Genomic DNA, 15,528 nt, shown 5'->3' on the forward strand with positions numbered 1-15,528 from the left:
GTACGCATTTGTGACCTATTTACGTTTTAAACAAATTAATAGAATTTATAAGGATTTTAACTTGTCTGATCTTAGCCATATTTGTTTACGTTACCGACCAAGCAAGGGTGGCTAGACTTATTTTGCTCAGACCTAATATTTCCGGATAAAGTATATATTAAATATTTTTAACACAAATAGGTCACAAATTAGTAGCTAAAGCAAAATAATTTGTTTTTGACCAATTTTTCAATTAAAATATTTTTTTTCTGTAGATTTCCCGTTCTTTATATTTTCATAAAATTTGTGCTAGCAAAAAAAAAAAAAAAAAAAAAAAAAAAAGTGGTAATATAATAATAAAAAAGCAAAAAGGAAAGTTCCCCTGTTCAGTTTGTGGAAAAGGGTCAGATACAACTCAATGTAAGAAGTGCAATGGAATTATACGGAAGCTGAAAGACAATGGAAACGAATGATAACTTAATCTGAAAGCATATTTTGGGTTAAAGATATTGAAATTGTTTTAGAAATTTTTTTTTTTTTTTTACTTTAACTGCAACTCAACATTCACAGTTAAGTTGACGACTTTAATAGGTTGTCGAGTATGCTGAAAACGAATATAACATTTAAATTTGGATCAGACAAGTAGTTTTCTGGGTACTAAGACCTTTATTATGTGAGAAATCCCACATTGGTTTGCTCTTGGCAGAATGAAAGAAAGACAACAAAAATCACAACAGGCTCACCTTTAAATTTCAACGGAAACTTTATTAAATCAAGATGATTCCACGTTGCAAAAAGATGTGCCATCTTTAGCTTTCTGCTCGATAGAGTGAGTAACACCTGTAACGGGTAACAGTTCATGGATTTCTTTGGTGGTTGCAGGATACAGTCCTTTATGTGGTAAAAGAATTATTGCGGCTGGTCGAAGGGTTTTAAGTAATGCCTTCCAGGATGAATAAGGTAGTCGTCTCTAGAGTTCAGTGTATTGCGTCCAGACAGCAGACAATGGGGAGTCAAACTGTAGACTTTTATAATCATCTTGGAGAGACATTAATAATATATTAGAAGATTCAGTCCGAAGAAGCAGCACTAGTACATGATATATTTTGACCAATATAGTGCATAAGTGTTTTCAAATAAAGGCAACATTTCGCCCCACATCAGAGCTATTAATTATGTCTAAGAGAGATAAAAGGACTTGAGACTCCATGCCTCAAAAATAAGGAGAATGAGTTTTACGTCTTCCTCGATCGTCTTTTCTGAAACTCAAATAAGACACCGACGAACGTCAGCGATTAATAACAAGGACCCATCTGATTGATTCAAAACAAAACCATGGGCGGTCAAACCGACCAATGAGGTGCCTGCTTATTTCTGCGGAATTTCTAACAATTATCCAATGTAATCCCTTATGCGTTTACTGGCGGTCATGTTTTTTCACAATTGAACAAGTACTGATGCGCATGCAAGACGCCTCCTCCCCATCTCAAGAATCACGATGGCCACTAAAATTCATTGAGAAATTTGAAAAAAAAAAAAAGAATGTCTTAACATCCAGAAAACTACTTGTCGGCCCCAAATTTGAATGTTGTATTCATTTTCACCTGAAAACCTCTAAAAGTTGTCAATTTAAAAGCGGTTAAAGTAAAAATCTACTGAAGTTTTGTTACCATTGGCACACAATGGTAATACTGTGCACTATTGTGATGGCAATAGTTGGGATTGAGTGGCGTAAGCTCAAGGAACTTTTTCTATTACTAACTAGCAGAGCGTTATCACTGTCGACCAAGCAAAGATTCTTTGAGGCATGTGTATGCAATGTAATGAAAGTGAAACCTGGCCATTGAGGGTTGAGGACATGTGTTGCATGAAGTGAAATGACACAATAAATGTGTAATGTGGATCTTAGAGACAGACCTAAGTCTGATGACCTCAGAAGAAGATTAAATCTGGACAGTATAGAAAGATGTATGTATAATCGTATGCTTCATTAGTATGGTCAGAAAGTATGGATGAAAGTTCTGTTATTACTAGATGTAGAACAGTTGAGGTAGCAGAGCCAGTTTGCAGTAGAAAACTAAAGAAAACGGGAGAAAGTGATAAGGGTGAACTTAAAAGAAAGAGATATAAATAAAAACTAGCAAGAAATCTGTTCACAAGTCATTTTCTAAAAGCTGTCCAACACATGCCAATACTGTAAAACAGAGGTTAGTAATTGTAAAAAGTGATATTCTCCTAAAGGTTGAATGTTCAATCCTCAGTGTGGGCGACTGAAAAATACAACTGCGAATTACTTAGGACCTCCATCCAGTCATAGCTGACAGAACAAGAGCATGCTACCCTCGTAAAGTAAATAAAGGGTTCCGTTCAAAATTCTATCCAAATTCCAGAGTTCAACAGAAACATTCTTGAGTTTGATAAGACACACCTGAAGAAGATCGGAAGTTACATCGACCGAAATGTTGTAAAAAAAGTAGTCCAATGAATCCAAATAATACGAACCTACATAATATTGTGTTTTCATGCACATTTTTATTTTGATGTTATTTAAATTATTTGTATTTAATTTTAAAAAAAAACATTGATGTAATTTATGAGCAATATATTTTAATGCTGTTGTTTGTTTAGATGTTTTCCCAAATGATTAGCATATGACCTAAAACTATATCTGATGGTGAGGCCCCACCTTGCGGGCCTTGGGGAGTGTGGAGCCACCCTTTAATTGCCATTGCTCCCAGGTCCACTCTGACCCGGAGTGGTAGTACTTGTTAGGGTCCCAACTATGGGTTAAATAGAATCTGACTTAAAAAAAAAAAAATATACTCCATTAAAAATCGTTCCTCAAAATAACTAGATTCGGCATTAAATAACCTGAAAAAGGTTGATATGCCGTAAAACAAAAACAACCAACCAACCAACTAAATGATTAGCACAAGGTTGTGGATGAATGTCATGTTTCGTATGAGGTGGGAATTGTGATTTGTGTTCATCGTACACTTACTGCATTGATAAATTAATCCTTACCACAAAAAATTTTGTCTTGTGTCAGAAATGTGTTAAAGGTAGAAAGTTGTTAGTGTAATCCAAAAACATCTCCTTTTTCATTATGTGCTATCTCAAATTGCAGGTGCAATGCAGATATATGGATTTTGCTAGTGTGTGTATATATATATATATATATATATATATATATATAAGTGAAAATGTCTGTGTTTGTGTACATTTCCCCATCAAATAACTCTTTTCAGTCTAGAGACTCGAGATTTGACATAAGGGTATTGAGATTTGGGAAAATCTTCTTAATCAGTTTTCGTCCAGACATTTGGCTGTTAAGGGGCTAAAGTTCAACGATTTGACCTTTGAAAACTCTACCAAACTCCTCCGCCAGTTTTGGGCCTAAACACTTGAAATTTTAAATGAAGATTACTTGGACAGGGATCAAACATTTTAATTTGATTTGAGCTCCAAAAAATGAATGTTAAAGGGTCAAAATTGGGGTCAAAGTTTTAAAAGAAATTGATCTCTGCGGTCTCTACCAAATTAATCAGCCAATTTCTTGTCTAAAACTTTGAAATTTTACATAAAGAGTATTCAGACATAGGGCAAGCTTTTTAATCCGTTTGGATCGAAAATTTGAGCTGCCAAGGTGTCAAAGTTCAAAAGATTTTACCTTTGCAGTGTCTAGCAAACTACTCAGCCAATTTTGGGTCTAAACATGTTAAATTTATACATAACTGGTAGTCAGACATGCGGCAAGCATTTTAATCAGTTTCGGGGCGAAAATTTTGCTACCAAAAGATTAAAGTTGACCTTTGCAGATTCTACCAAATTTCTCCACCAATTTTGGGTCACAACACTTGAAATCTTAGATGTGGGTAACTTGGACACGGGTAAAACTTTTTATTTTGATTTGAGACCAAAATAATGTTAAGGGGTCAAAATTTGGGTCCAAGTTATAAAAAATTGACCTCTGCAGTCTCTACGGAATTACTCAGACAATTTTTGAACTAAACATTTGAAATCTTACATAAAGTGTATTCACACGTAGGGCAAGTTATGAACATAGGGACCGAGCAAAGCCGGGCTGAACTGCTAGTATATATATACAGGATGGAATGATAAATTTGTCACCCTGAAGAAAACACTACAGATTTATTTTGAAACTTTTATTTAAAAAATCAATTCACGTAATTTGATTATGTAATAGAGCTGACGTCTATTCAATGTAGCTACCGTCAGCCTCGATCACTGCCTTGATATGGGTCCAGAACTGGGAGCTTGCCTTTTGCCACAAGCGCCAGCATGAGCCCGGGAGATGGTGGTGATCAGGCTGGTTTTGGTGTTGTGAGAAACACGAGAAAACTCTCTTTCTATCACTGATGTTCTTCTTAGATAAAATGGCTTCTTTGCACACCTTTTAGAGGAAAATCACATTTCTTTCATTCGTCTAGATATTGTATATCTAGAAAGAGAATTTCCAGCCCATTTTGAATTCTTTGCTATGGTTAACATAAGTTTTCTTTCAATCCTTCAAAGCAGTTAATTTAAGCCTGTGGTCGTTCTTCAAAGTGAATGCTCTAAGGCGACCAGATCCAGATTTCCCTTTTACCAAGCGTTCGACTTCGAACCTTCAACCAATTCGCTTCACTACAGAACAAAACAAAAGAATAAACGAAGTACCAACCCTGTTTAGATATTATATATATATAAAAAAAAAAACAATGTTAAAACTTCTTTAAAAAAATCGTTTCCCAGGTGTTTGTGTTGGGGGAGGGGGGCGGGCTTAAAAAAAAAACAGTTTTGGTAAGTAGTAAGGATCGAACCCGAAGCCTTGAGGCGAAGGTGGAAAATAAAGTGTGCAAAAAACCTGACACGTTACCCGCTCGGCCAACAAAGAGCAACTGAAACAGGTTTGAATTTATTTAAGTATTAAAAACAGAATTGACACGTGCCCGCAATAAAAGTTAACTCTGCTACTTCTATTCGACATCATTAATGAGGTCGAATAGAAGTAGCGGAGTTAAGTTTTACTGCAGGGCAGCTTTTGGGTTTGTTTACCAAACTTTGGCTGGTTATTTCCCCAAGATTTGGGGAGGGGGAAACCAGCTCCCCATAAAAAGGGGATTGCCCAAATTGAATAGCAATTGTCTGATATAAGGAGTTTGGCCCCACATTGATCAAAGCTGATTGCTTCTGGACGTTCCCCCGGTGCGATTGCCGGAAAAAATTCTTAGCTTTGAATTAGTTTCGGTTTTATACAAAAAAGCTGAACGAACACAAGACGGGCTGAAATAGCAATAATTTTGTAAAAATCGACGTAATAAATCTAGATGCAACGCCGCATTTGCGTTTTATATATATAGACTAGCGGGGCTAACCGACGTTGCTCGGATTTTTAGAGGCATGTGGGGTGGGGGGGGGAAGGTAAAATGATTACAAAGCGAAGTTATAACCCTGTTTAAATATTAGGTATTTCTTTTAGAATAGGTCCACCTCCACAATTTTCTTTTAAATGACGACTTTTATAGGTTTTTCGACTATGCTGAATACGGAAATCGCATTGAAATTTTGCAGAAATAATTAGTTATCGAGATATAAAAAGTTGTTTTATGCATTGTATTCTTTGGCGACCATCTCTGTTACACGCGTAGATTTGATTATGGTGTGCGCAATACAGACGGCCACTAAAGAATACAATGCATAATACAACTTTTTATATCTCGATAACTACTATTTTCTGCAAAATTTCAATGTGATTTCCGTATTCAGCATAGTCGAAAACCTAGAAGAGTCGTTATTTACAAGAAAATTGTGGAGGTGGACCTAATCTAAAAATTTACCAAATATAAAAACAAACAATGTTAAAACTTCTAAACAAAAAAAAAAACAAAAAAAACAAATGGTCCGGCGGTGCCCGGGTGTTTGAAAAACCAAAAAAAGTTTGAGGGAGGGGAGGTTCGAACTCAAATACTTGAGGCAAAAGTGGAACCCCCCCCCAAAAAAAAACGTTATGAATTAACTAAAAAGTGAATTAGGTCAAATATCAATCCTGCAGTCAAGTTTGTTTTGGTTTAGTTTCCCCGAGATATTGGGTTGAAAACCAGCTCCCCATAAAAAATAGGGGTGTCCATATGAAAGCAATTGTCTGATATAAGGTTTCCACCGCATTGATCAAAAGCTGATTGCTTTCTGGACGTTCTGGCGCGATAGCCGAGAACACACCGTTTGAATTTAGGTTCACTTTATTTATACTAAAAAGTAAGACAAACAGTGAAATAGCGCGATTTTTATAAAAGTCGATGTAAATAAATCTAGACGCGGCACGCGTTCCCAAATCGTAGATCTTATTATCTAGTGGGTATATAAACAGTTCTAAGCGTTAGTACCCCCCCCCCGGGACCGTCGACAAAAAAAGCCTTTTCGAGACATACAAAAAATGCGTTTGCCTTTTATATATGTAGATGAGGAATTATTTTCTCAGTGGATTAATTTGCAAAAAAAAAAAAATGTAAAAATTGATAAGGATAATGTTGTCCATTAAATTCCGTCTGTGTTTGTTTACACAACACGTAAACAAATAAGTACGTCAGCTGATATTTGGGCTTGACAATGAATGCCCTAAAAAAGTTACTTCTGAATAATATTTAGTTTTAAAATATGCAAACGAAGAAATGATTTCTGGCAATGTTAAATGTTACCCCTTCTTTTATCGTAAATTGAACTCATTAATAAGAAACAATTAAAATGGTGAGTGTACACCCGGGCTTGAACACTGGATCACTCGATCTGTAATCGAATGATCTACCACTAAGCTATATTTTCAGATTATAATGAATCTGTTTTTTTTTTAAGAATAAATGATTTGCTGCAATTTTATTATCTCCCTTTGCCGGTGTAACATAAAAATATTCCCTTGTAAACATTATTCCTTTTTATCTATAAGAGAAAAAGGCTATTTTTCAGATCGGATTTTTTTGATTTTCAATACTTAGGTGAATTTCTATACAAAACATATCTAAGAACACTGCCAGGCATATAAATTAGCTTTGTGTGAAATTTGCAAAAGAGAGGCTCAGCTGTTTCCAACCCATGAGGTAGGAACTCAAACACACACACACACACACACAGAGTAACTTTTATATATCATTCAAACATGGTAGTATTAATTTTATTTTATTTCGGACTACTAGTCTCATCTTATCTTTTTTATTTGGTGCACAACGTTTCGGCCAACTTCCTCTGGCCTTCGTCAGGTGGTAACCGCGACGGATAGGAACTTCGAATCTCCTAACTACATTCTCAGCCATCACTGCCATCCGTAGTTGTTGTCGTCTCACCACATTTTTGACCAATTACCTCTGGCACGCTTTGGGTGGGATTGAAACCGCTATCTTCAGATAATGGGCTTCGGGGCCCGTGGCGCAGTTGATAGAGACGTTGAATCTCTACGGTTCCAGATAAACATTGTCTGAAGATAGCGGTTTCAATCCCACCCAAAGCGTGCCAGAGGTAATTGGTCAAAAATGTGGTGAGACGACAACAACTACGGATGGCAGTGATGGCTGAGAATGTAGTTAGGAGATTCGAAGTTCCTATCCGTCGCGGTTACCACCTGACGAAGGCCAGAGGAAGTTGGCCGAAACGTTGTGCACCAAATAAAAAAGATAAGATGAGACTAGTAGTCCGAAATAAAATAAAATTAACATACAATGCTCATCCAAAAAAAAAAAAAAAAAAAAAAAAAAAAAAAAATTCCAATAAGGAATAATATATATATAAACATGGTTAAGTGACAGTTTTAGTCATTCAGAACTGCTTTAAAGCTTTACCACTCACTCATTTTTCGACCAAATTTCAAACAATTATTACAGTCTATAGATCACCTTCTCAACCATATTATGAAAAAAAAATTTTCAATTTTCTTTCAGTAAAACAAAAGTTATAGTGAATTTACTGATGTTCAAAATCGGAAAAATTTGTAAGGAGGTGAGCAACGTTTTTTATGACTGGTTTCCATAGCAACTACGTCGCTTCAATGACTAGTGTTGCTACTAATTCACCGCTGTCATGAAAAGAGACGTAACAAGTGAAACAGAATGAAAGCAGACGAGTGCCGTACATTGTTTTACATATGTGTATGTTATGTTTATGGGGGCACAAAAATTAAGACTGAAATTAAACAAAAAAAACAAGTGAATTTTCTGGAAGCCTGGAAAAACCATGGATTACAATAGAAAAATGTTAGCATGAAAAGTAATTTGGTTAAGATTAAGCATGGAAAAGAAAAGGACAAAATGTTCTAGTAAAAAATATAATAAATTTATAACTTAAAATATTGAAGCATTAAGAATGTTTTTTAAGATTCCATTTAACATTATATAATCAATTCTTAATGCTGCAATATTTTAAGTTATAAATTTATTATATTTTTTACTAGAATATCTTGTCCTTTTCTTTTCCAGTTTTAACAGCTAGCTCTTTTACTTTTCTATGTTTAAGTTTAACCATATTACTTTTCACGCATATATATATATATATATATATATATATATATATATATATATATGAGAAAATGCAATCCGTTAAATCATCCAGTGAGCTTCGGTTAAATTGTTTAAATTGAAAAAATGACTTTACATAGCCAGTTTATATAAACAAAGACAAAATAAAAAAGTAGTTCTTTTTACCTAGGTATATCTTGTTATTCTTAGTTTCTGCCACATTCTCTCTTTTTTTTCTATAGTTACTGGTTGAATAATATTATTGATTGTTGAAAATATACTATTTTGTTTATAATGATCTGTCTTTTTGTTAATTCCATTTTTATTACATTCGATTGTAAAGAAGAGAGAGGAGGAGGAAAGATAGGGGGACAGAGACAGAAACAAGAGCAAAAGAAAGTGAAAGATAGAGAGAGAAAGTAAAATAGATAGATACTTTATACAGTAAAATATGATATATTACAATAGAAAAATGTGAGCATGAAAAGTAATATGGTTAAGCTTAAACATGGAAAAGTAAAAGGACTAGTTGTTAAAATTGGAAAAAAAGGATAAGATATTCTAGTAAAAAATATAATAAATTTATAACTTAAAATATTGCAGCATTTAGAATTTTTTAAGATTCAATTTAACATTATATAATCAATTCTTAATGCTGCAATATATTAAGTTATAAATTTATTATATTTTTTACTAGAATATCTTGTCCTTTTCTTTTCCATGCTTAATCTTAACCATATTACTTTTCATGCTCACATTTTTCTATTGTAATTAATCTATATAATGATCAGCTAGATAGAAATAAGCATTTGTACATCTTATGCAGTTAATAATTTAATTTTTTATTTGTTGATTTTATAGCAAATGAAAAACACGTGTCATATTGATTTTTATACTTTGGTTTGTACTGATTTATTTTCCTTTCTTTTCTTTTTTTCTAAAGTTAAACATCCACACAAATATGACGCCAATCACTGAAGGAATGGGAGGAAACCCATGCCGAAACTTGGTTCTCTTCGATACCAGCAAAAACGAACAGTTTACTCTCAACCGTGGATTCAAGGTGCTGAGCCGGAAGCTACGATCCCAATGGCGATTCCAGAGTAACAAAGAAGAAATCAGTGAAAAGAAGTTGTCTGAAGCCTGCATCTTTGTCCTCGCAGCACCTCGCGAGAAATTCACTCAGGAAGAATTCAATGTCATCAAAAGCTACATTGCCAGTGGCGGCAGCGTTCTTATATTGCTTCAAGAAGGTGGAGAGGAACGTCTGCAAAACAATCTGAATTTTCTTCTTGAAGAATTTGGAATCATGGTAAATGGCGACTCGGTGGTGCGGACATCATATCATAAATATTACCACCCGAAAGAAGTCCTCGTGCAGAATGGAGTTCTGAACCGTGCTATAAGTCTTGCTGCGGGGAAGCTCATGGTTGGCGGATCCGGTGAAGGTGACAATGTGAACAACGCTCAGGCTCTTTCATTTCTGTATCCATTTGGTGCGACGCTGAATGTGATCCGACCTGCCGTGTCAATCCTTTCTTCTGGGAGTGTCTCATTTCCGCTTAACCGTCCCGTGTGTGCTTTTAGCTTTGAAAGCAAGTCATCCCAGCAAGGTAAACTCGCTGTCGTGGGTTCTGTCCAGATGTTTACTGATGGTTATGTTGAAAAAGAGGAGAACATGAAAATTCTGGAAGTATTGTTCAAGTTTCTCACGACTGATGATATTGAGTTGAATCAGATTGATGCAGATGATCCCGATATTTCCGATTACAACATGCTGCCACAGATAGAAATTATGTCCCGAGAGCTCAAAACCTGCCTTCAGGAAACAGAGGACATACCCCTAGATATCACCACACTGTTTGATAACTCTCTATATATGCTGGACTCGTCCCTCGTGCCAACAGCAATTCAGGCTTATAATGAACTTCACGTCAAACATGACACTGTTGCTCTTATAACCCCGCAGTTTGAAACCCCGCTTAGCCCTCTACAGCCAGCCGTGTATCCTCTGTTATTCAAGGAACTTCCTCTGCCCAGCTTAGACTTGTTTGATCTTGATGATGAATTCTCGTCGGAGAAGGCTCGCCTTGCACAGTTGACTAATAAATGTTCCGACTCCGACCTGGAATACTATGTCCGAGAATGCGGAGATATCCTTGGAGTAACCAGTAAGCTGCCCTCGGACACAAGAGATGCTAAACATATACTCGAATATATCTTTCTCCGAGTGGTTGAATTTAAGAAACTTAATCAGGAAACAGAATATGAAAACCTGTAGATTGCATAGAATATAATTTTCATCTGATATTGTATCATAGAACAAACACAAAAAAACCCCAAATCAGGTGGACATATGTACTTTTTACGTGCTGGATGCATCACTTATGCAAACTGCAACCATATATAATGAAAGTCATATCAAATATAACATTGTCATACTGATTATCCCACAGTTTCAGATTCCACTGAACTTTCTACACCCTGCTGTATATCCTTTGTTCTGCAAAAAAGTTGCCTTTACTCAGTCCATCCCCCCAAAAAAAAACTATGATAAACTCTTCTAAACGTTCGGCTGCAAGTCTATACATGAAAAGGAAGTATATCACAAATTTATCATAGGCTTTTTGCTTAAATAGACCTACATAACTACATATATTCTAAAACTGCATTACTCAGTATGTGGAGAAATAGGTCCGTGTCCAAAATTCGCCCATATTAAAAAGTTTAAAATAAAGAAAAATCTGTATGATATATGTACCTGTAATGGAAAGAAAATATCATACACCAAAAATCATGTAAGTTGATTAAGTAGTTATACTTTTATATAAAGGGCAAAATGGGCATGGGCGTTTGTGTCCATAAAAAGATTTTTGGGCGCGGGTTCTCGCGTCGGTTAGATTCTGTGAGAAGTTTTCACATACTTCCCAGATTCTAATATCTCAGATTTGCAAACGGACATCGTCCCTATCTTTTTTTTTGATCGAGTTAAACAAAATTCCCACTGTGACTTTGTGTTGACTGTTTGTCTTTTTCGTATAAATAAAGCAAAACTATTTGAACGCAAACGCTAATGACTGGCCTTCGCCCGGGTAGTATCTGTTCTGTAATTGGTCTTTGGTCAATGTAGACAAAACCCTTCAAACTGAGACAATTACTATTTATTTGGATATTGCCAAAGTGCCCCTTTTATTTGGGGGGGGGGGTCTGGTTTTCCCGCCTCACATTAAAAACGACCTTGTGTTTAATTTGTGGGAAGTTTAAAAGCAACGCCATATTTTGTTTTTGATTGACTTCGTTAAATTTGAACGCTTTACACTTTTAGTCGCGTCGTGGAGTAGGGATAAGATGTCAGATTTTCTTTCACTTTCTTTTCCGCCTTTGCAGCACGGGTTCGAGTCTGCCTGCCTACTACCACTTTTTTTTTCTTTTGCTCAACACACACCTCCAAAAACCCGGGCAACGCCGGGCACTCAGGCTAGTACTTTTCTAAAGAAAACCATTTTTAAGCAAACTTGAGTTTTTCCAATGTCCCCCTCCCCTTCCTGTATGTTAAGAACAGCTTTTTTAAATCCTGCAAATTTGGATTATTTGGAGTTATCTCTTTTCCTCCTTTACTATTATCAAAATGATGCTTCAAGATTATCTCTTGTAGTTTTATCATCGGATCTGATTTTCTTATTTAAAAATAAAAACTATCTGATTAATTTATATAATTTTTGGTGTGCGATGTTTTCTTTCGGTCACGGGTACAGATTTTTCTTTACTTTTTCTTTTCTTAAAATAGAGGGAATTGTGGACAAGCACTGATAAGTATATTTCATTTTGATCAAATAGAGTAAAAAAAATACTTTGGTGTTTGAATTAAAACCAGAAATTCTTAGAAAATAAATGCCACAAACTCTTTCTAGAGTTTTACTGATAGATGCCCCCCTCCACTCCTCTAACCATACATATTTCGAAATTACATCACCCAATGTACATTTCATATTTATCAGAGGCAATACAATGTTACCAACTTATAGTCGTTCTTTTGGGATCATTATGAAATAAATTAGTGCAGAAGGAAAGATGGGAGTTTCAAAAAAAAAAAAAAAAAAAATGGTAGTTGTACACTTTAATCAAGACATTAAAAAATGAAAATATAAAAAAAAAAGGTTATATTTTATGTATCCGTTTTGGACTGAAGTTCTCCAGAAAAAAATTTCACTTAATTTGATCGAGTAGTTTTTATTTTTTACAGCGGAAAAAAAAACGTTTTTATGACGGTGCGTACAGAAGGTAGCCATGTTTGGATTTTTAGGACATGCCATGGGGAGATAACTCAGTCTAAAGCGCTGACCCCCCTTCCCCATCTTAAATAATAGCTTTTTTTTCTTGAAAATCGAAACATAGCTACCTTTTGATCGGTATAATATCAAATTGATTTTTCGCTGTAAAAAAAAAACTACTTAATAAAATTAAGTGAAATTTTTTTTTGGAGAACTTCATTTAAGCTGGTTATTGTGAAAGAAATATTGTTAATATTTGTTAGCATGGATCATTAGAGATTAAATTAATGCATCGTTTCTGGTAATTGTTTAAAAAACAACATTTAATCAAGGTCAGTCAGTTGCTGATGACTTTTTCTTGTTGTCTTTCTTTTTTTCCTGTCTTTCTTTTTTTTGCTTTTTTCCCATTTTCTTTTTTTCCCATTTTCTTTTTTTCATTTTCTGTTTTTTTCATTTTCTTTTTTTTCATTTTCTGTTTTTTTCATTTTCTTTTTTTCATTTTCTGTTTTTGCTTTTTTTGCTATTTCTTTTGCCATTTCTTTTTTTTTGCTTTCTTTTTCTTTTTTGCTTTTCATTTTTTCTTTTCCTTTTTTTTTCCTTTTCGTTTTTTGTTTTTTTTTGCATTTTCTTTTTTACTTTTTCTTTTTTTTTTCTTTTTCTTTTTTTGCTTTTTCTTTTACTTGTTTTGTTTTTTCTTTTGCTTTTTCTTTTCTTTTTTCTTTTTTGTGTGTTCTTTTTCTCTTGTTTTTTTTTTTTTTGCTTTTTTGCCTTTTTCGTTTTTGCCTTTTCTTTTTTCTTTTTTGCCTTTTTATGCCTTTTTTACCTTTTCTTTTTCTTTTTGTTTTCTTTGTTCTGTTCTTTTTGTTTTTTTGCTTTCTTTTTTATTTCTTTCTTATTTTCTCTCTTTGCTTTCTTTTTTTGAAATTCAATGAAAAAATATTGTACATAGATATTACTGCCATATTAAACACAATCAGGAAGATCCCACCTTGCTCAGGATTGAATGAAGAACTTTGTATTTTGGCATGCAGTCCATAATACTTTTTTTTTAAATACTTTTTTTTGCATTTTCTAATGTTTAATTTTTGAGTTGGTATTAAAGGATGTGCTCAGAATTGGTTGGGTGAGACGAGGTGTAATTGCAGTGACATACCCGGCATTTTTGAGAAACAATGTAGATGCCCATGTACTTCTGCTTCAAACCCCTTAACATTCTTCTATTCTTATTAACATTCTTCTATTCTTATTAACATTCTTCTATTCTTATTAACATTATTCTATTCTTATTAACATTCTTCTATTCTTATTAACATTCTTCTATTCTTATTAACATTCTTCTATTCTTATTAACATTCTTCTATTCTAATTTTCTTTTTATTCCTGTGATTTTTCAAGTTTTAAACAAAATAAAATAAAACTCCTGCTTATGTTTTACTTTTCTTTTAACTTTTTTAAAATGTCATTTTCACCCCAAACAAGGCACAGTGCCACTTTGATGTAGGAAGCTACTATTGAGGACATAAGTTGCAGGGATACTATGTAGGGAGTTGAGCAGCAAGATATCTGTTCACATTACACTTGAACTTCTGCATGTCAGTACAGTTGGGGAAGCAGGAACCCGGAAGAGAATTCCAAAGTCTAGCAGTTCTGGGGAAGAAATTATTAGAGTAGAAACTTTCTTACATCTAGGGATCTCTACTGTATAGGGGTGGGATTTTGCTGCTTGTCAGGTTTGTCGGGGATATTCACGTCAAGGGGGTTCAAGGGCTTGTAGTTTGTCAGATCATCCGCCATTAAAATACTTGTAGAACAGGCAGAGGATTGCAACATTCTGTAGATGGGACAGAGGTTGAAGCTTAGATGACAGTTCAGGACCTATCAGGTTGGCAACTCTTTTGAACCCTGTCAAGGAGTGAGAGACTAGTAGCAGATGCACCAGCCTAAATGTGACAACAATACTCCATACATGGGCGAATGGTGGCCTTGTAGAGATACAGGATACTTTCAGGTGTAAGTAACTTTCTAGCACGGTAGAGAGAGCCCACCTTCCTCGAAGCAGCCGTTAAAAAAAAGAAAGAAAAAAAAAGCAATGTTATGACACATTTACGTTATGTCAAAATATGCTAAACGAAATGTATTTACTCAAATAAACAGATATCTTGGTGAGATGGTAATCCTCGGTGGATTAATCGATAATGTTTTGACATCAATACTTGCAACTTATGTAACAGTGTTGACGTGCGTATAGCGGTTATTATGCAAATATCAAGCCATCTGCAAAATGATGCTATGGTAAGGAAAAACGAAAAAGACTATAAAGAGGAGAGAGAGAGAGAGAGACGCGTAAAAGGACAGGTGTTAGAGAAGATGATCACATTAGAGACGTGAGTAGCGTTACCGCCATAACGAGAAGTCATGTTGATGGAAGAAGGAGGAATAAAGTTATTTTCTTATTGTTTCTTTATTTTGTGACTGTGTCTACAACGTGCTGGGTCCTGGGTGTCTAGATGTTAATGCATGTGTAAACGTGTTACATTACACTTATTCTAATTCCAACTTGCCTCCACATAAGGACAGTTTGACGCATGATCGGTTTTTAATGTGGGTGAAAATCCAGCTCCTCTAAAAGAGGCAGTCTGTCTTGGAACAAAAATTTAAAAATTTGGATTAATTTGACTCCTGTTTTAGTCTTGAATGTTATTCACACGTTTCAGTTGATCATAAGTGGCACCATTCTTCAGGTGCATCTTGTTGAAAACAAGAATCTCAAACGGAAC

At 34.8% G+C, this 15,528-nt stretch overlaps 1 protein-coding gene across 4 annotated transcripts in view; it reads left to right on the forward strand.

The window, feature by feature from the left end:
* LOC145277690 (intraflagellar transport protein 52 homolog) overlaps positions 1–14,178 on the forward strand; it is a 115,080-nt gene extending 100,902 nt beyond the window's left edge. For all 4 annotated transcript variants that reach the window (XM_080129376.1, XM_080129378.1, XM_080129377.1 and 1 more), the window contains exon 2: positions 9,424–14,178. In XM_080129376.1, the coding sequence (XP_079985502.1) occupies positions 9,442–10,761 (1,320 nt within the window). In that variant the 5' untranslated portion in view covers positions 9,424–9,441 and the 3' untranslated portion in view covers positions 10,762–14,178. The remainder of the gene's footprint in view (positions 1–9,423) is intronic.
* Positions 14,179–15,528: the final 1,350 nt, after the last annotated feature.

Source organism: Euprymna scolopes, chromosome 6, assembly GCF_053919585.1.
Source record: "Euprymna scolopes isolate OS-2025 chromosome 6, ASM5391958v1, whole genome shotgun sequence".
Lineage (NCBI taxonomy): Eukaryota > Metazoa > Mollusca > Cephalopoda > Sepiida > Sepiolidae > Euprymna > Euprymna scolopes.